The sequence below is a fragment of the Dermacentor albipictus genome, chromosome 6 (genome assembly GCF_038994185.2).
Source record: "Dermacentor albipictus isolate Rhodes 1998 colony chromosome 6, USDA_Dalb.pri_finalv2, whole genome shotgun sequence".
Lineage (NCBI taxonomy): Eukaryota > Metazoa > Arthropoda > Arachnida > Ixodida > Ixodidae > Dermacentor > Dermacentor albipictus.
In genome coordinates, this window is record NC_091826.1 from 66014780 (window position 1) to 66036209 (window position 21430).

A 21430-nucleotide genomic window follows, 5' to 3' on the forward strand; every position below is an offset into this window, starting at 1 on the left:
CGGGATCCAAAAATTCGTCGCTCGAGGCTTGTCACCAGTACACTACATGTTCGATCAGCGTTTCTCATGCAAACGAATTGAATTCACCGGCCACTCCGCACTTACGAGGTAAGGAGGAGCTGTTGGATACGGATCCTTTTCGTGGCATCACTCAAGTTCCCCGACCAATTCCAATTATGGTGCGCCGGGGCGCGTCTAAAACGTTAGCGGACCCGTCAGACAGGTTGGTGACCCCCACCTCATGCGCCGCACGTCGAGCTATTGTCTCCCCCTGCTTGACTCTTCCCGCAAGTGCAACGGGAGGCTGACACGGCTCCAGGTAGTTGATCTTGGTCGCGAGCAAAGCTGTTTTGTGGCTGGAAGGTCGTTCGAGAACGACCCGTCTCCTCCAGCTGAGCGCTTCCGGGTGAGGAGGCGATGCCAGAGGCAAGTCAACCCTCGGACAGTGGAGCCCTTGGAGCGTCCCCATTGGCCAAATGTGACGTACTTGCACGGGCGCGTACCGTTAGAGGAAAATGACGACACCTGATCTGGTTCGACGATTGGCCGAAAATGACGTGACTCCGAGAGACCTAGGGTGGTTGCTTAGGTTAGTTGGTAATTTAGTATAAAAAAATGAAGTATACACACGATGTGGCAACGCAATAAAGTGGTGTTGGAAGTCAGTGCAGTGTATGTTGTTTCTCGCAGTCCGTGTCCTTCGCGCTGCACGTCATTTTTCTTACCCCAGAGACCGAAGGGGTTAAAAGCGAGAGACAGGGAGAAGATTTTTTTTCGTTCTTCTTGCCACGGACCGCGGACTCCGATTTGCTGCCGGCCGTCGATGACTTTATGACTGTTCATTATTTTGTGTTATTACTGTAAATAATGTAAATAAACCTTCAGTTCTCAAAATCCTCTTCAACGTCGGCCAACTCGCGTACTCAACTGAAAGATCTAATAACGCATATCTGACTTCACTTTACCCTTCGAACTGCATTTCTATGCCTCACTCTATGGGACAGGTGCAGTTTTGTATCACAAATGCCCAGAAGCACCTGGCCGAGAAAAGCGACACGTAGTAGGTTACTACAGGTATCCCCTAAAGCCGTCTAGAGTTAACTACAACCCTACTGAAAAGGAAACACTTGCAGTCCTTAAAGCAATTCAGTACTTCCTTACGTAACTATAAAGTTGGAACTTCATTTTGTTCATTGATCACCAGGTCCTCACTCATCTCTTGAATATGACTTAAGATAAACGACGTCTCACCAGATGCGTGAACTACTTGCAGCAGTTTGACTTCACCATCTCCCACTGACCTGGACTGCTTTTTATTGATGCAGAAGCTTTGTCTAGATGATGATACAATCCAGCAAAGAAGAGTCGGAAGAAATCAATGAAGTAAAATGGTGGAAAGGTACTGAACAACTGATTTTTATTGAAGGTGCCTATCAAGTCCCGCGAAGGCTGCTTTCCAGGGTGATTTATATGTATCACGATAGAGCAGAATTAGGAAGGCACACTAGATTTTGGCGAACATACAGCAAGCAATCCAAGAGATTCCCGAAACCTCATATGAAGGAAGAAGTCAATCAGAACGTTCGTTCATGCCATACTTGTCAAGTCAACAAAGGGAAACCTAAGTAGTCGTTGGACTCCATGGTAATACCTTGCAACTTGAACCTGCCTTTTGAAGTTATAAACATGGTTTTTGCCGAGCTAAAAAAAAAAAAAAACGAGAGGGAGTAAGGAACACGCAAGCTTTTTTCCAGCGATAACTCATTTCACCAGGATGGTCGCGGCAGGGGAAGGTGCAGAATTTGCTAATAGCGTTATCGCCCTCCTCGAAAAGGGTTTGTTTAGGACTGCCTGGACGATCATACGTGATAGCGGTACAGCGTTCATGAGTTAAAAACTAGCAAGATGTGCTCGCGACCACAATATACAAATCAAGTTATGTGAGCTATACTATCCCTTGGGAAATGGGCTTGCAGAGCGTGCTATACGTGATGTGAAACAATGCGTCAGGATGTACGATAGTTTCCCTGATCGGTGGAAATGCTATTTAAAAGCAGCTATAAAACATCACAATCGCTCCTACACCAGTGGCCTGAGATGCAGCCCACAGTTCGCTTCTTCAGCAGAAACTCCTATTGTGCGGGCAGACTTTGAGTTAGGGCTTTTAGATTATCTGAAAATCGTCGAGGAGAGAAAACAAAAATCCCAGGAGGAGAGGTACCGTAAGTAAATAAAAAAAAAATGACGACAGACATCGCTCAGACATCTCAAACATTCAAATGGCCAACCTAGTTCTAGTTAGGAATGGAGTAAGAGATTGCAGTGCCAAATTTTATAGCCCTTACTTTGTGACAAGGACGGCCACTCAAAAAGGAATATTGAAGATTGCTTGGTACGTCTGAAGAATGTTCTTCAATTGGAGACATTTTCAAGTAGCACCCCAGGAGAGGTTAGTGAAAGAAACATGATAGGTTGAAGTGCTAGGAGCCTTCGGATAGAAGACGATGAAGCGCAAAACTCTGAGGAGAGGAAAAAGGTAGGATGAAGTTGGAACACATAGAGAGAATATGGACGCTAGTTCCACAGACGAGCTTTGATCATATTGTGTCCTTTTAACTAGGAACGCTGCAAGACTTGCCTATGGGCTTTCGCGATGTCAGACGACAGAAGCCATAAGAGGGTCGAGGAATTCGCCTACTCTATATAAAGCGACGTTTTCAAAAGAATAGCCTTCATTCTCTGATCACGTCGTGCGGTTTCTCGTCGGTGATAAAGGCACCCGCGCTCACGTAGTTTCTCGCATTTCATGAGTTTGGCGTTTCAGCTCGCCACTATGCCGGCAGAGATCAAAGAGACCGCCGAGCGGTACGTGAATGAAAGCGCAGGCGAGCTTGCGCGATGCCCATGAAAGGCTTCAAGGCGCGAACGGCTACGCAGAGCTGTGAATTTCATAGTCCTGAACGAGTTAGAGTTGAAGACAGAGTGGCAAGTGCGCGCGCTGGAAAGGACCGGAACTACTTTGTCGAAAACCGAGGAGCGCGAACTGGGAGTAGCTGGACAATGTACGCGCGTCAATGTAATGCTCAGTGCGATTCGCCCAAGCAGGAAATATCTCATTAGTATGCAGAAAGTGATCACACAGAGAATAGTAGTTCCAACCAATGCTGAAGTTTTCTAAGAAGTTGCATTTGGTTTTGAAAAGCAAGAAATGTGGAAGATTGTTGCAGTCATTCAACAAAAACAAAACTGTTTTGATTTTGTAGTTTAATTACGAGTTGAAGTGCGTATCGGAGAAAACCGCAGATTAGAAGACATTGAATGCGAGCAATTGAATTCCATTAACGTCTTTTGTTAACGCTAACCAACACCTTAAAAGCCCTATCTCTGAGTAAACTTAAAAAAAAAGACCATTCTACTCTGTGAGGACGGAATGGCAGCGAAAGTTAAAGACAGTCAAAGCTCTGAAACAAAAAGCAAGGTGCTTTCGCCGCCATTTCACTTTCACAGAGTGGAATTGTTGCCCGGGCTCGCGATTGTCGCTTTCGTTCAGCCTCGCGGGAACGTTCTTCGTCGGTGGTCGTTTCGCGCCGGCGCCGTTTACATTCTCGTTGCTGTTCCCTCAGGCGCTCCTGGTACGCAGGTTGTTCTGCGGGTGTAGTGCGAAATATGTGTCCACCCCATCGATAACACAGCTGTCTTTAGCGCCGATACCTCTGCTGCTTATATATTGCGGTAACCTTGACATCACGCTATTTTTCACTGCGAGCGTTCTAATCTGTTCCGCATTTTGACATCTGTGCCACCGCACTGCACCCTCACGTGATCACACACAAACAATGAGACCCGTTGTGTATGGGTTTGTTAGAAATCGCCAAGTCCGTTTCTGTTGCCGGACCCGAACGTCAGTCATATAGAGCTTTCGCTGTAAGTCAAAAAACATCGTCGTGTTCTCGCGAAGGGCGAAGCGCTGATAGCGGTAGCTATGATTAGTGGCACCCTGGAGCATTTTGACCGGTGTTCTACTGATAAGCGGGACAGCTTGTTGGCGGGACGAAACATGCAAGATAATACCGCTCGTACGCATGCTGACACGCGCCAGCTCGCGTCCGCGCGCCCGCGTATGGGCGAACGGCGCGGCAGCAGTTCGTACGCGGCGAAGCGCAGCGCGGTGCTGGATATCAGCTCCTCTCTGATATATTCCGCGCTCGGGCTACCACGCGTCGGCGCGCCTGGCTACCTCGCTACGGCGTCGTACAATCAAAATCTCAGCAAGGCCGACTAACGTGGTGCGAGAAAGTGCGTTTTCTCCTGTCTTTTCTTTTTGAGCTGATCTTACAGCTGTAAAAGTGAAACAATTACATTTAAAGATATGACAACATTTTGAAGCTCTCTCAATAACAAAGTACGAAATCGCGTCTGTCAAGGGGTCTGTGGTTGAGCCCAGCGAGCGCACGCTGTCGGGCTCGCCACGTAGATGCAAGCTGCCTTTCCTCGCGAGGCGCTGCACGTGCGAGGCGCGTGGAGGCGAGCTTGATGACGTCGGCAAGCGTACTTGTGGTCTGTGCTTAACGTTTGCTGCGCAGTAGTAACGGCGCCCCCGGTCGCCGCCAGGCGTCCTCACAACGCTGGCAACGCGCACCGACGGCGCACGCGGTGCATTTGAGACGGAAAACTACCGTCGTTCGTGGCTTCAAATCGACGGCTCATCCACACCGGCGATCGACCAGCGAGCGACCGACCAGAAACAGTCCCGTTTCGACCGAAGCGACCGTTTGCGCCCCTATGTGTACGATGAGTCGCCGCTTTCCGACCAAACTTCGCCGATGTCCTCGTCGCAGAGGTCGCGCGACCTCGGCGAGTCGCCAGTGTGTGAACTAGCCGCTCGGACCACTTGAATGCACCACGATGTCGTGTACACGTGGCTGCAAAGCAGGAAACCTAGCTTTTGTGTGCCAAACACATACGCCAGTAGCCCGCGGAAGGCATAACGCTGCCTTTTTTTTTCTTTTTTACAGCGAAATGCACTGTGCGTCTCTCGCACATATCGAGAACATTTAATTCTCCGCACGTTCGCGCATGCGCTATCGACCATGACAGCACAGTGACAGCGGTGGCGACTTCGACGACGGGAAAGAGCCTCAAATATCCCTGTAATATTTATCACTATATAAATAAAATATACGGAGTTGTTGATGGTTAAGTGGAAACATTAAATAAAGTGCGCATAGCTGCTCCTCGGGGGTGATACTCAATTTGTATCGTTAGAAAGTGTTTCGAATGCAGACCTAATTAGGCTCTGCTTACTCCTTGGCAAAGTAGTGCTGGTGCTGACCGTTAAATGCTGTGGGCCGATGGTCCGCGTAAGACCATCAGACACTTTGCCTTTGTCCATCATCCTCCAGTATACATGCATTTACACAATTTGAATATTAGTCACTTCATTTCAAAGTGCAGCCTAAGTTCGTGCCTTCTGGCTGCAGCACTTGACCAGCAAGAACCGTTGACACTTCAGTGATCGGAGAAAATTGGCGCGGTTTACTTCGTAGGCGCACACGGAAAAAAATGTTGCTCAATAAAACTTGTTGTGCCACTTGGTTCATAGCGATACCCTCTCGTCCGTGTATGCCTTTGGCGCATCATTCTTTTTCTTAGGGAGTACAGGGGAGAACCGAGTTGAAGGCTTCTTAAGCAAATGGTTACGCACGAACGGTGGCTGCCCTAACTAATAAAACGAATTTCGGGCTCGCCTATCAGATTCCTAACAGTCCTAACAGCCACAGCGCCCATTGTCTCAGGCTGTCGGCGTGCTGCCTAGTGACAGCACGCAGCATATTGACGTTGGCATCAACATGCTCGTTCATTAATCTGACGAAGAAAGAGATCGCCTTGCGAAATAGGCTAGAAAACATTGCCTATGATGGAATGATTGCTGCTATCATTTCAGCCGACGCGCGAATGGTTTCAGAAGCCATATATCGCGCGTCTTCATTCAATTATAATAATAATATTTGGGGTTTTACGTGCCAAAACCACTTTCTGATTATGAGGCACGCCGTAGTGGAGGACTCCGGAAATTTTGACCACCTGGGGTTCTTTAACGTGCACCTAAATCTAAGCACACGGGTGTTTTCGCATTTCGCCCCCATCGAAATGCGGCCGCCGTGGCCGGGATTCGATCCCGCGACCTCGTGCTCAGCAGCCCAACACCATAGCCACTGAGCAACCACGGCGGGTGCGTCTTCATTCAAGAGCAGGCGTTACAATTCCATACGGTGCAATACGTTCCGCCTCATATACGCACATGGGCACTGACAGAGGGTTTCCGGTCGAAACGGGAACAAGACAACAGTACGAATGCGCCAAAAGTGCAATTTTCGAAAAAAAAAAGAAAGGCACATCGCTTGAGGCTGCTGCGCAGGGAAGGGACAAAGAACGTTCTTGCCAGCCGCAAAATCAGAAGAAAAAAATAGGTCATTAGTGAGAAAGTGCTAGCGTCGCCGGTATGAATGGTTAATTAAGGACAATCAGTTCCCCAGGCACTTGCGCAGCTTCATCACGAAAGAAGAAAAGAAAAAGCTCCAAGCATTTATTTATTCGTAGTAGGTATACCGTGTGGCATACAGCGCGGTAATAATAATAATAATAAGGAACGAATTAGGCAGCGCGAGTGGCATTAGAAGTCACTGAACTCCAGCCTGCCATAAGAAAAAAGCTTTGTGTTAGTGCAACCAAGCATTCGCGGTACTGTAAATGAATTTCCCCTGTGCATATCCTACCTCCAGCTTGATCGGCTAACCGGGCGTCCAGCTCGGCACACTCAGCCTCGTTGAGCTGATAGTCCAAGATCGTGACAACATTTTGTCGCAGCAAATGTTCCAGCGAAGCCGTCGACGTCTCGATGAAGCGGCTTCCGAGCGACCAAAGTTCCTGACCCACGGTAGTGGAAGCGGCTGTGCCGATGCCTCCGGTGGTCATGTTCGAAGTCATCAAGCCACGATCACCAGGAGAAGCAATCACACACTTTTCTTCATCGCTCGATCACCAAGCACAACTCGTCAAGTGGCGAGAAGCCTTTGATGCCTGAAGGCGCAGTCTTTTTTAATCCCAGAGCGCTGACCAATTCAAGCACTCCCGCGCTGAAGAAGTTCGTTTGACGGCGCAAGTTGGAGACAAAACTTTCCTCCGAAGCGTCCCGCTCAGACGCTCTGCCAAGATCGTCTGCTCCCGAATTCTGCGATCTGCGCCCGTTTTTTCCCTTCCTCCCGTTTCCCCTCCCGTTTCTCTCTCACTCTCTCACTTCCCTCCGCCCCCGCCCTCCACAAGCAACAAAGAACCTTGGCGCTCTTCAATCATACGGCCTACGCTGCAAAAACATGCTCAACAATTGTTTAAAAGAAGACACGGACGGTTGCTGGAGCCATCTGTCGTTACTAAAGGAAGGCCATCAATCGGCCGAATGGAACGCGCAAAATGCAAGCATGGCGTTCTTCTTCCGACAGATGGCGCCAAAACTTGTTAGTGACCGAATATTGGTAAGGGAAGGTGATCTAGCTTGGAGCACAAACGTAGCAACTAGTACAACTAGCAGTTTGAATGAAGCGAAGCGTCATGAGGTCACGTGGGCCACGGGATCGATGAAACGTGCTCAGTTTCGCCTGCTGCTCGGTGCCGCGCTGGCAAGAGCACGAAATTCGAAAACGCCGGCCGACAACGCGCCGTGCCGGTGGGTAACAGACTGGCGTGGTTGAGATAACGCGGAGCAGCTGTTCTCTATGATGGCTAATTACGCAGGTTATAACAAGTAAAACTTGCTACTTAGCTAGTTGACACATAATACCTGGTGTGAAATAGGCCCGAAAAAACTACGGATGGAAGACGTCTTCCTTCCGTGCTTGTTGCGTATCTCTTTCGCACCAGTTACGCAGCTTACCTTTGAGATAAGCTTAGCGCCCCGTGAGTGGAAAGTTTCGTTGGAAAACTTGTAAAAAAAATTCGTGGAAGCACTTGCTTGTGACAACAGGTTTCAGGGACATTGTTGCTGTGGCAGCCATTAAAATGCATTAAACACATTGCGTTAGCTATACCGTAACCAGTTCTGGAGAACTCACTCGCCTTTCAGTCGACGTCAGTACAAAACAACTTAAGACTACCTCTCGTGTGCTGTGAATTGTAAAAATGACGTTTCTGCTGTCGCTGTAGTTATCTGTATCACATAAAAATAAGGGATTTTTTTAAAACATTTACGAGGCTCTGCTATAGAAATACTGATTAGCTCTAATGCTCATAGAATAACGCATGATGTTCGACGGTTTTATTACAGACGTTTAACACTAACGTTGTCGATACCAAGTAAGTGCTGCGAACGTCGGCTTCAATTAGCTGAGGGAAACTGCGATAACAAAAAATACCGGCTGACTTAATCGGTTCATCTCCCATTGAAATGTTATTGGGGGTGGCAACAGGCCTTCACAGCAGACATCATCCTGCGGTGCAAGTAATATTGTCCTCGTCCGCCACGGTACTGCCTCGTGCTGGCCTCCGAAGTGCGTGCACAAACGCCTTCTCCACAGCACACTGTGATCAAGGCCAAACCTGCATCGTTAGAGCAGCGTTTAGTCTCCACTTGCCATGTGCACATTGCCACTTGGACACGACTCCTTAGTGCCAGTGGCTGTAATAGGTGAAATTTAGCTCTGAGCGCGTAATGGCTAATTTGGCTACCCACGAAGCGTTTTCGTGACGTTCGTACCACGTGACGCGTTACGGAAATCCAGGCGTTGAACAGCTGTATAGATCCTTAAACCACTAAATCTCTTGCGGTCTTCAATCAGCTGGCCCGTGTGCGTGACAGATACGTATATTAGACCTATTTTATATTATACACACTTTATGTAGTGACTTATTGTGCGATTATGCAGAAATTAGATGCGTGCGCTGGCACTGCCGCGTGCGTCAAAGTGGTGACGGGCTCGATGAGCTGGACCCACCGGGTATAGGACAGGGGCTATGGCACTGCAGTTCTGATTTTTGCTGAGGTAGCATGTTCGAGTCACAACCGCTGCGGCCGTACTTAGATGGTGGCGAAATGCAGAAACGTTCGTGGCACTTAAATTTAGGTGAGCACTAGGTCGCGGGATCGAATCCCGGCCACGGCGGCCGTGTTTCGATGAAGGCGAAATGCGAAAACACTCGTGTACTTAGATTTAGGTTCACGTTAAAGAACACCAGGTGTTCAAAATTTCCGGAGTCCTCCACTACGGCGTGCCTCAATCAGAAAGTGGTTCTCGCACGTAAAACCCCATATTTTTTTTTTTTTAATTTAGGTGCTCAATAAAGAACCTCAAGTGTTCAAAACCAATTCGGACCACTCAGTACCACGCTCCTCTTAATCAGATTGTGGTGTTGTCACGTAAAACTCCAGAATTTGAACTTTTTATTACGCAAGCCAGTTTTGTTGTGGACCTTGGATCCTTTGCAGCGGCGTCAATGCAGTGGTGGTGGCGGACAAATATTTCTTTTACATCGATAGCTCTTATGGGTACCCATCCTTTGTCGTTTAGGTGTCCGCTGGACACCGTCCCCAAACCCCAAAGCTTGTAAAGCACGAAATTTGTAAAGCAGAAAATTTCAGTTTTGCACCCTAATACGAAGCAGTGGCGCAAACACTGACTCAGCGTTATCCGCATTTTATTCGTGCGGTATCGGTTAAAGAACCGGGTCGCGCCGGCAACTTTTGCGATTGGCTGACGTGTTACAACTGACTGACGCTACGCTCTGCGGTTTATCCACATTAGGAACCAAAGGCGCTTGGACGAGGGAACGCGAAACAAAGAAAACAGGAGTAAAAGACGACACACATGTCTTTCTCTACCTGCTTTGTCGTCCCAGTGCTCTAGTTTCCTGATAATGAAATACTAGCAAGCGCAACTATCTAGCCTAGTGCTTACTTGTGGACGTGGTGATTTTCACTGGGACAAAGGGAGAAGACATGGTTTTCTTCAGTACGCCGTCTGTTCCAATCGTCTCCATCGGTAAGCTCTCGTATTGGTGGTCAGGCGTCTTGTGATAACATTACAATTGGAATAAGAAACAGCAGAGACGCCGAATTGAAAGGTGCAGTGAACCCTAGCAAGCTCAAGAGCAGCGCGTGGTGCAGTTGGCGGTGATGGCACTGGCCAGTGTAAGCTGTGTTCCAGTACTCGCCGTAGAGGCATAAAAAGACGGCTAAGCGAGCAGCGCGACCATGTTATCCTTCGTTCTAGTTCTGACGAAGCCCGTAAATAAAGGTAACTTCGTGAGAACAGCTGTGCAGTCGTAAACAACCCAGGCTAATTTTGCTGTCCGAACAAGATGGCGGCTGAGCTGAAAGATTCGAAACTTGACGGGAACGTCACCTGCGCACAAGGAAATATATTTGAACTTTCCTATGCGGTTAATGTAAGCTGCCTTGTGTTTTTCAGCTGTTCGAAAACGCAGTGTTCAAATACGGCAACAATACGTGCTTTTTATTAGATTTTCTTGCCAATGCGAAGTGGCGACATGTGGCAGGGACGTTTTCCAAATGTGTTCCATTACATGGCCTCGCAGATGTTTTCTCAGCTGTCAAAGCTGGCTGTCTTCAATGCTGACAAAAATTGCAACACACCCGCATACTTCAAGAAATGTGCCTTCGGTTATTTCTGTGTCAATGATTGGGAGAAGTACATACAGTAAAACTGAGTCCTTAACAGGTTCGGGTCAACCATATAGTTGTCCGAATACTTTGGTGAGGGATCTCTGCGAGTCAAGTTTGGAGAAAGTAGCGCAATCGTTGGTCATCGGCCTCTTCACGTTTGCAGACAAGGCCCACAGCGCTATCTGCCCGTGTGGTTAGAAAGTAACATCCTTTCGTCGAACCAGACTACATCGATTCGTGACAGCCTGAAAGGGCATTCGGTTCCTTGTCTTAGGCTACCGATTGCGCCACTTTCGACTCACCGTCAATGCTGAAATGGAGGCCGCAAAGGCACAGGGCGTTATCCAATTTTACTTCTTTTTTTTGCAAGCCTTTCTTTGGTTCGGATCCGCCCACAGGTTCGGGCTGTTATCGCTTGCAGTCTTCTTCGTATGAGAGCATAAAAGAATGCTGGACGCTTCTATTGTCAGGAAAGACGGTATTGACCGCGCGCAGCAGGGTTCTTGCACGATGTAAGTCCTTCGCTTTGTATGTGCTGCTGGTTTCTTGGGAAATCCTCCATAGTGAGTGGCTGGTGTGTCCCGCGAAGTCAACAACGACAGCAACGCGTATCTTGTCAAGCATAGCTGATGTGGCATGCGTTGCATTCTGGCGGCCTCTGCGCCCTTAAGTGGGTTTGAGAAGATGACAAGGCAGGAAAAAAAAAAGAAAAACGTCAGGGCGAACAACCTTGCAGCCCCGACGAAATGCGATGCTGTCGTTTTGAGCTTCGTCTTGTAGCCTGTTGCATCATAATTTCAGAGCCACGTGTCATCTTAAAATGTGGAATATCATTGTATTGTGAAAAGCATTGGCGAGGCTACCCGTGTTTGAACGGCCTATTCTTAGGGATGTTCTTCTGCCATGAACTGAGCGAGAAGAGCCGAGCAACGTAGACGTGCTTCCCATGGGCTCTGTCGACTTTCATTATCCTTGTAAGAAATTCACATCGGAGGACCGAAGTCTTTGTCGGACGACCTTCGTGATGTCATGCGAAACCCCCTTGAGAAGTTTGAAGACCGCAAGTGTATATTATTTGGCCCTTTTGGACATTGAAATTCTCCGGGGTGGCGCTGCCGTGTTAAGCCTGACGCCGCCGTACGTAGCAGCGCGGAGGTTGGCGAGGCGCTCCGCCACCTTCGCCGCCGCTCGCTTGCTACGATTACTCGACACTCACTATGGCGCACATTGCTGGATCCCAGCCGGTCGCTTCTCCTTCTACCGGAAGGAGTGGAGGTAGAGTTGTTGCTACAGCCCCACCCACCACTGTTGTTATTGTTCGAGCTGCCGCCGGGCCTTTGTCGGAAGAAACTACAGCCATGGACTACCAAGGCATCTCGGAAGATCGCCATGACAACCCTGCCATTATGGAAGAGGACCTTTCGCAAGGGACGCCATCGGAATGTTGTTATTCAAATTGGTCTTTACACCTCAAGCGAAGAACGAAGAAGGAGCTCGCCAGTGGAAAGCAAGTGTGCGTGGCAGGCAGCATGATCTCTCCGCAATCATCCATCCTACGCAGCTGCAGGAGCTGGGGCATCAAAGAAGCCTTCTTGTAACTTTTCATCCAAGATCACCTATACCCCCCCCCCCCCCCGACGTCATCTGCCTTCAGGAGGTAATTAAACACGTAATTCAACACGCGGGATCACCCAAGGTCGCGGTTTTAGTTCACAAAACGCTGACGGCCGTGGGACCACATTATCAACATCATGAGATTAATCACGTACTAGTGGAAGTCCTCCCGCAGAAGAGGGGTAGACGTAGACTTTCATCCTGAATTCGTACAGTCCGCCGAGGGCTCAGAAAGACGACTTCCGCAACATCATTTACGACAGCGTGAGAGCCGCTGGCTGCAACCAGCTGGGTGTGGTGGGAGACATGAACGCTAGACACACGACTGGGGGCTACCAACACGACACGCAAAAGGGGAGGTCGCTCCTCGATGCGGTTGACCAAATGGGCCTCGAATTGATAACCAACCTCCTCAAACCAACCAGACTAGGTAACAGTGTAGGTCGAGACACGTTTCTGGACCTGTAATTTGTCAAAAACGTAAGGGAATACTCATGGGCGCACCTGGGCGAAACATTGGGCAGCGATCACTACAACCTCAGCGTCTCGGTATCCACGCCGAATCTCAAGAGAACAATTGGCGAGATTAGGCTTACGGACTGGGAGGCATTCAGGCAGTACCCCACGCCCGAAAACGGTATAACGGACATAGTGAAATGGATGCAGCACCTCCGGGACGCTCACATCCAAATCACTAAAACCATCCAGAGCACGGTCGAGACGACCGAAGTCGACCGCCCGCTCTTACACTTGTGGGAAAACCATGTGGGCCTCCTCAAACAGTGGAAGCGAAACTACGTCTACGAATCAAGAAAATAACAGACGAAGCCAGAAATTACGCAAATGAGCTGATGCAACAAAATTGGGTAGTTTTGCACCTTGCTCAAGGGTGCCCTGAGTACTGCGCAGACGTGGGCCATCCTACGTTGCCTGATCGAGCCCGACAAGGCGAAATCGAAAACCAGTCCTACACTTCTAGAAATCGCTCACAAGTTCCCCGGAAACGACCAGGATCTGATTGACACCCTAAAAACCAGATACCTGGCTAGCAACCCCATACAACCCTGCCTCCTAAAATATGAAGGAGAACCAAGACCAGAACTGGACGCTCCCATCACGGAGGAAGAGGTGTATGCCGCGTCACGAGCCTCACAGCGCAACACTGCTCCCGGAGTTGACAAAATCACCAATGCCATGATTAGAAACCTGAGCCCGATGCACATCCAGGACTTGACCGAATACCTAAACGAGGAACTCTGGAGCAAGGGCCACGTACCGAACGAGTGGAAACACGCGGAAATCGTGACCATTTCCAAACCCGGCAAGAAGCCCGCGATCGACGCCCTGCGTCCCATCTCGCTGACTTCGTGCCTCGGCAAGCTGTACGAGAGGGTCATCGAAACCCGCCTCCAACATTACATAAAGGACGGTGACCTCTTCCCGCACACCATGCTTGGCTTCAGGCCGGGACTTTCTGCGCAAGATGCGTTCCTAATTCTAATGGAAGAAGTTCTCAAGGGCATCCCGAAGGGAGGAGAACGCCTCCTGCTCGCACTCGACCTAAAAGTGGCCATCGATAACATCTCTCACGAGGCCATTCTCAAGAGACTGAACGACATCAGCTGCGGGGAGTGCTTCTTTAATTACGTTAAATTGTTCTTGACGGGCCGCACGGCAACCATCGGAATAGGCCAGACTCGATCGGATACGATCGACGTGCTGAACAAAGGAACACCGCAAGGGGCGATAATCTCCCCGATTCTCTTCAACGTCGCGATCCTAGCGCTGACCAAAGGGCTGCGGAAGATCCCCGACCTAGGTTACGCCCTGTACGCAGATGAAATCGCGTTGTGGGCCACCAAGGGCTCCCTAGCGCGAAAAGAGGCGACCCTTCAAGAGGCCCCAACAGCTGTGGAGAGATTTGCGGCAGCGAGCGGGATGCGTTGCGCACCCGAGAAGTCCGAGGTGATCCGGGTACACGGAGGAGGAATCTATAACTCCCCCGGCCGCATCGACCTCTATCTTGAGGGCCAGGGAAGGCAATATGACTAGGATTCTGGGTTTTTGGATCCAGAGTAACCTGAAAGCCTCCCACACCATCCAAACCCTAAGGTCTGTCACCAACCAGATCTCGCGGATTATAAAAAGCAATTACAAGAAGCCACAAGGGCATGCGAGAAGAGGACGCGCTTCACCTCGTCCAGGCTCTGGTGATCAGCAGAATAACGTATAGCATGCCGTGTCACTATCACTCGCTAAACAAACCCGAGCAAGAACAAGTCGATGCCATCATCAGAGGCGCGTGCAAAACGACCCTGGGTCTCCTTGTCACCACCTCAAACGAGAAGTTAGCGGCTCTCTGGATCCACAACACTTTCGCTGAGCTGTCGGACGCGGTTATGGCTTCGCAAAAGGCCAGACTGCAGAACACGGCGGCGGGCAGAGCCATCCTCCACCGGTCCGGAACGGCAACGCAGCTCCATGCCGTCGATGGGCAACGATCACTCCCGCCTGAGGTCGGAGGCAAGATCAAGGCGAACCCGATACCGAAGCACATGAGTCATGAACTCCATGAAGGACGACGCAAGGCTCGCGTCGACAGACAGCGCCGACAATTCAAGGGTGACCCGTACGTAACGTACGCGGACGTGGCGGTGAACCCTGTAGGGGGCCTCTTCACGGTAGCCGCCATGAACGAGAGAGACAATTCCTTGACCCTCGCGGCCTCCGTAAGGACAGAGACCCCAGCTGCGGCTGAGACTATAGCCGTGGCGCTGGTAATAAAGCAAGAAGACAGTGTAGGTAGGGAAGTGCATGTCGTTACCGACTCGCAACAGGCCTGCCGTAACTTTACCAACGGACGAACACCGCTGCTGGTGGCTCAGATTCTAGGCCCGAGGCTGCAAGAATACCATCAAATCAAGTGGACGCCGTGCCACGCGGGTCTAGAGGGGAACGAAAGGGCGAACGCCCTAGCTCGAGCGCTAATCAACCGAGCGGGGCAAGACCAATCGTTTCATCAATCCCCACCCTTTACCTTCATGCCCCTGCCATCCAATTACTTCGACCGACTCGAGATCCAGCGACTCAACGCAGGATTTATCCTCCGCCTCACAGAAAGCTCAGCACTGAAGATGCCGTAGCTCTCCGACTTATTCAGACGAACACATTTCCAAACCTACACAGATACAGTAAAATGCTCCCACATACATATCGCGGCATCTGCCCCTTGTGCGGCGACACATGCCCTACGCTCTTTCACGTCTCGTGGGGGGGCGGGGGCAAACCTCAACACTTAAAGACGCCTAGCACATAATTTGAGCAGTGGGAGGTACAGCTGACCGGCGATACCCTGGCGGGACAAGAAGCTCTCGTCCAGCAAGTACGTCGAGCAGCCATGGCCAGTGAAGTCCTGGAATGAGGACAAGGACACCACCCACTCGACCTCAAGAGCAACCGCCTCGATGGTCCGAAGAAATGTTTTCTCTCTCTCTCCTCTGCCATGCTTTTGTCTTGTACAAAAATATTGTAAAAAAGTGGGACGTGTAGTCCAGCAAGTACCTCCTGCTTGTTGTGTTAAGTCATGCGATATATTAGTAGCTAAAACGTCCACGTTCTTTCTTTCGTTATAGCCTATGGACCTCTGACACTTACATATCACGTTTGAAAGCCTACACCCACATAAACATTCCCTTTTTGCCGTCGCGTTGACTTGACTGTTCAATGTCTCATCTGCGCGTTGCGTGCAACGTGGATCTGTGCGTCTGGTAGACTTGTCGGCGCAAGCTGAGAGAGTGCATGACAGCGATTGCATGGTAACTCTTGCTCGCTTTCTTAAGCGATAAGTGTTCCTGAAATGTGACACGCAACGCTACATAGCATGCTGCACGCAACCGACAGGAAGCTCTCGCGCATTTGTGGGGCTAAGGAATTGCGGATAACCGAGAAGTTTATATATCCGAACGAGTGGCGGGCAAGCCGTCAACGCCGAGGAAAGGCGAGTTCGTGTCGAAGACACTCTATATCCCTTTACGAAAAATTCGTGTTGTTCATTTGAAAAATTCTTACATTGAGTGTCTACCGTTTGAATAATCACTAATTAGAAAGAAAAACTCTAAACAAATCATCGCCGTGGATTGTCAATGCAAGCGAATAGCCAAACACTCTAAGAAAGGTGTTGGATTTCATACAGACATGATGCATTTTATTTTATTTTATCTTGGAACACTGTCAAACCCATGAATCGGATTATTACAGGAGTGGATCGTTAGTGCAGGTAATACACAGACAGAAGCATTGTACTGGCTATATAAATAAAAATAAAGAAACACTGGAAAATTAACGGCACACAAAAAGTTTGTCACTTTGGCGGGAGCAGAGGCAGCACACATTTCTGTTTTCTGTACAAACTTCTGTAGTGTTGGCTGTTTTACATGAAATTGGTCAAGCACGTTCGATTCCCTGATTACTTGAGGGAAAAAAACGAAACGTATTGTTAATGCAGAAATATTCTCTGTACATTGAGTCGTGCTTTTGGCACACTTTCCTTTGTTCTTTGATATTAACAAAAGCTACGGCAATAGTTTTGAAGTGACCATTCAGTAGCTGATAAAAAAAAAAACAACTTAAGGCGATGTATCTTTGCTCTATCACGCAGTGTAGCTAGCGCCGCGCGTTATAAAAGTTCTGTAGGGGAATCGGTTTTCTTGTATTGGTTATAGATTAATCTTAACTCCCTTGCGCAGTACGCTCTCAAGTACAGATACGCTTATATTTGTGAACAGAAACCACACTATGTTCGCATATTCTAGGACTGGTTGCATAAACGTGGCGTGTGACAAGTGCTTGGTTCCTAGAGTTGCACTGCGGAGGGTTCGTTTAAGAAAAAATGACTTATTCATTAATTTATTTTTTTGACACGTGTTGCACTTGGGCTGTCCAGTGGAGGTCGGATGTCATTGAAACCCCTAAGTATTTGTACTATGTTTTCTACCATTTTTTCATTATTACCTACCATCTGCCAGTGCCGACGCCACTGGGCTACTTTGTTAGGAGAATTATTGAGGGCCACTTCCTCGTTACGCTCTTTAATTTCACTGCGGAGCATGTAGCCATCCACGAATAACTTAATCTTTGTATCAACGGTTTCTACAATGTAGTCTACGAACAACAGAAACAAGAGTGGAGCCAAAACGGATCCTGCGGGACACCCGAGAGAACCTTAACAGCGTCAGAGCGATGTCCACTGTATTGTACGAACTGGTCGGGCATACTTATTGTGGTGAGAACATTCAGGTTGTGTTTGTTGTTTTATGATGTGATTACGTCTATAAAAGAGTTGTTAAGTAGCACACCTGCAGTGGTAGCATATAGGTGGCAATAACACACAAGCCAATTCGTTACACGCGTTCGGCTCCAGCAACGCGAGCGGCGGTATGCAAGCGGACTGCCTCCTCTCCTGCAGCCGCCTTTCCTAATGTATGCGCAGCGCTTTAAATTCAGTTAAATCCTGGGGCTTAACGTGCCAAAGCAACCCCTAAGCGAGGCGCCTTATATAAGGGGAGGCTCTGGAATAAGTTCCGCCAGCTGCGGTTCTTTAACGTGCGCCCGAAACACCCGGTACACGAGCATCTTTGCATTCCGCCCCCATCGCGATGCGGCACACGCGTACGTAAGCGTAACCGCGCCCACGTGGTCAGCATATATTTGTTCACCGCGGTGGTGGCGCGCCAACTTTGCTTTCGTTTCCGCATATTTCCGGGCTGTTCCCCGTAATTCTGGCTTGCGTGTCACCAATCATTGTTATCTCGGCTTTCGTAAACACTGCAACAAGGAAAATGCGCAGGTGACAGATTGGACGTGCTAAAATTTCGTGAACGTTTGAAGGCTGTTGTAACGCGTGCGCAACCGAGTGAGCAGTTAGCGAATGCACCGTGTTATTAGATTTTGGCTGTACTTTGTGTTCTTTAGAAACTTGCTCGGATCTGCGAACTGCTTTACCTTGCTTTGTAGTCATTTTGATTTTCAGATCCTTTGCTTGAATCGCGGAATTCACGCATTTCTAATAGTGTTATTTGAATGCGCTCACTCATGTCCCATGCATCTTCCTGAGCGGTGTCTGTAATTTATGTATTCTAGCTTTGTTCCTCATCATGCCGTGCTAGTGGTAAAAGAAAAAAAACAAAGGGAAAGCGATGCCATTTATGCGGATGAAATTCACAATGTTTTCCCAGCAGCCACATCAAGAAGCTTTCAGTAGTTATTGTTCTGTGTAATTACACAGTTAACATCAATTAACAGTATGTTTTTCAATAATGAACTTCACAGATACTGTACCAATGCTATATTTGAGAGCATACTTGAAAACATCGCTTTATATCGCTGATGGCGTGCTGTGTTTTGTACGGATATTATTATGCTCGTGAATGAGGAAGCCCTCGACATTATTATTAGTAATTAAAGAAATCCGTGGTAGCCTCCACCTTGCGCGCAGCAGCAGTGCTGCTCTCTTCAAGCACGCTATGAACTAACTCGCTCCGTGTAAGATGGCCAGAGTGGCTGATAAACACTCAGAGGTCCAACACTGCAATTCAACACACTTACGGTCATACTTCGTTAATATCTTATGCGTACCGCTCTTCTTGATGTACCTGTATGGCACAACAACCTGTATGAATGTACGATCAATAGCCAGTTTTACTTATCGTTGGTGTTGCTATCTCGTTTTTGTCAAGCTGTATATAATAGTGAACTTAGTGCTATTACACTGTGTTTTGACCAGCGTTGCAGTATTAACAACTTGCCTTTACGTTGTCAAGTGCTCTCTTAAGGAAAACAATACTAAAATGTCTTATTCGTGTTTTTATGCGAAGCATACTAGCCGCACAACCACGCTCTTCCATGCTGCGCCGAGCGCGGCCGCGTACCTACCATTGAGGGTATGAGCCATTGTTCATTGCTGCGCGTCTCATATGTGGGTCTATTCTCTTTTAAGTTTGCTATGTTTGTTATTAACTTGCTTCTATTTTTATGCGTTGCATATTGCAATCACTCAGTTCAGCCCTTGGGCGCGGCCGGGCAGCCACCATTGACCTTTAGCGCAACCACGTGACGTGACGTCACGATAGCCGGAGGAAAAGCTGGGCCCCAACTCGCGCAATATGCAACGCATTCTTGGCTTAACCGAGCTAGGCCTGGCCATTTCTTTATGCGAAGCATACTAGCCTCACAACCACGCTCTTCCTTGCTGCGCCGCGCGCGGCCGCGTAGCTACCATATGACGTCATAACAGCTGCAAAAGCGGAGGCTCAGCTCGCCTGCGGTCGCACAAATGGTACTGCGGCCTAACTCCCGCTCCTCCCGCTAGGGCACTGACGTCACAACAACATGCGTCAACTCGTCAAGTTGCGAGTGTATCTGTCGCTCGCCACTACTTTACTGATCACCACAGCATATTTATTGGTTTGAAAATAAAGGAATAAGCAGAGTAACGCATGAGTTGTTTCTTCGCCTAGCCGAACCAAATATAGCCAAGCAACAGCAGTTCACCAGGCCATTTTTAAACTGCATTTCAACTTTTTTACGCATTCCAGTGTTCATATGCTTTTAGTTGTTATGCTGTATTGTCTGGAATTGTGCCCCCAACATATTTGATTACTTTTGCCATGTAATGTCTTTTGGGACACGTCAAGGTACCTACGTACTCGTAAGTTTTAACCCAAATGACCATCGAGCATGTATTCTGGAAAATGGAATTCATTTGATTAACTGATTTATTGAACTACGGCTTGCTGCAATTCTCCTAGGTAGCTGCTGCACATTCCATCCTCAGTTCATGTACTAGAGGCGGCAAATTGATGGCCTAGCATGCAGTGCCCTATAACTTGACTTTCGCAGATTGGCTGTTGCCGTCACAAGCTGTCGCCTGCAGAAGCGAAAAGCTAGGCTCACCGACTCGTACGCCTCCAAATGAAGACGAATGCCCTGTCAGATCAATGTGACTGCCGGGTTATGTCACGCAGAGCGCTTAGTTTGTTCGCGGCAAGTTTCAGAGCATCGCCGTACAATGGCGTGCCGATGGCGAGCCCCGACCGTTTTATTGAATCTCAGTGGGCTTTCCGTAAAAAACGAGATAGATGCGAAAACGTATGCAGTTTAACCTGATGCTTTCAAATAGGCCCTTTTCGCTAACGTTAAACCTGTGGCCATGAAATTGATTGTTAAAAAGAATTTGGTTCTTATTTGTTCTCAATAATAAAATGAAAGCTCAAAACTACCAGATGCTTCTTAAGGTGGCTGCTAAAAACAATATTGTTGGTTCATTCGCAAGGACGGCGTCGCGCTATTTCTTTTTTTTGTATCTAAGCGCACGTCAACAATAAATTAAAATTGAGGGGTTCATAGTCTCGAAAGTTCACCGTGGTTTATGAGTGGCGCCGTAACAAAGGGATGCGGATTAACTTCGGCCACTTGGATATCTTTAGCGCACGTCCAAATCTAATGTACGAGTTGTTTTACGTTTCGCCCACATCTAAGTGCGGTGGCCGCGGCCCGGGATTTGAACCCACGACATTGCGCACAGCCGTGCAATGACATGGTTAAAGGGCCAATGGAGCGGGTAGGCGGATATTCGATGAAGCACCCCGTATGTGCCATTCCTGCCATCCGATCGTCGTGGCGGGCAATTTTGGTTAGAGATCTGCTCATTTTTTTTTGCGTAAGTTTCGCCATGTACTATCAGCGTCTAATGAAACTTGAACAGCGGAGCGCGTGGCCCGAGCATAAGTAAAGGTGTAGTGTGCGCGGTCCAGTCATCACCAGTGACAGTCACGCACTTCCGGTTTGGCCGCACTGTGCTCGTTTGGGAGTCAAACAGCCAAACGCTGTTCGGCACGCGCGTGCCGGTCACCATCGCGGCTGCCAGTGGTACCACGCCGCGCAAGTTTGCCGATCGAAAGAATGAATCTGGCTCACAAGGGGCAAACAGCATGAGCGAATCTATCTCTTACGATGACGGTGCAAACTGCACCACGCGCACCGGTGTTCGCGTTTCGTTTGATGTGGATAGCACTTATGGTTTCGGCGAACTGTGCGACAATACTCCCCGTAAACTGCAACAGTCTGGCTTCTGTTTTCGTTTTT

General features: G+C 48.7%; 1 protein-coding gene across 1 annotated transcript in view; it reads right to left on the reverse strand.

Annotated features, from left to right (window-relative positions):
- Nucleotides 1–7060, reverse strand: part of LOC139047029 (calcitonin gene-related peptide type 1 receptor-like) — a 203874-nt gene extending 196814 nt beyond the window's left edge. The window contains exon 1 of the mRNA XM_070520975.1: nucleotides 6777–7060. Within this exon, the coding sequence (XP_070377076.1) occupies nucleotides 6777–6987 (211 nt within the window). The 5' untranslated portion in view covers nucleotides 6988–7060. The remainder of the gene's footprint in view (nucleotides 1–6776) is intronic.
- Nucleotides 7061–21430: the final 14370 nt, after the last annotated feature.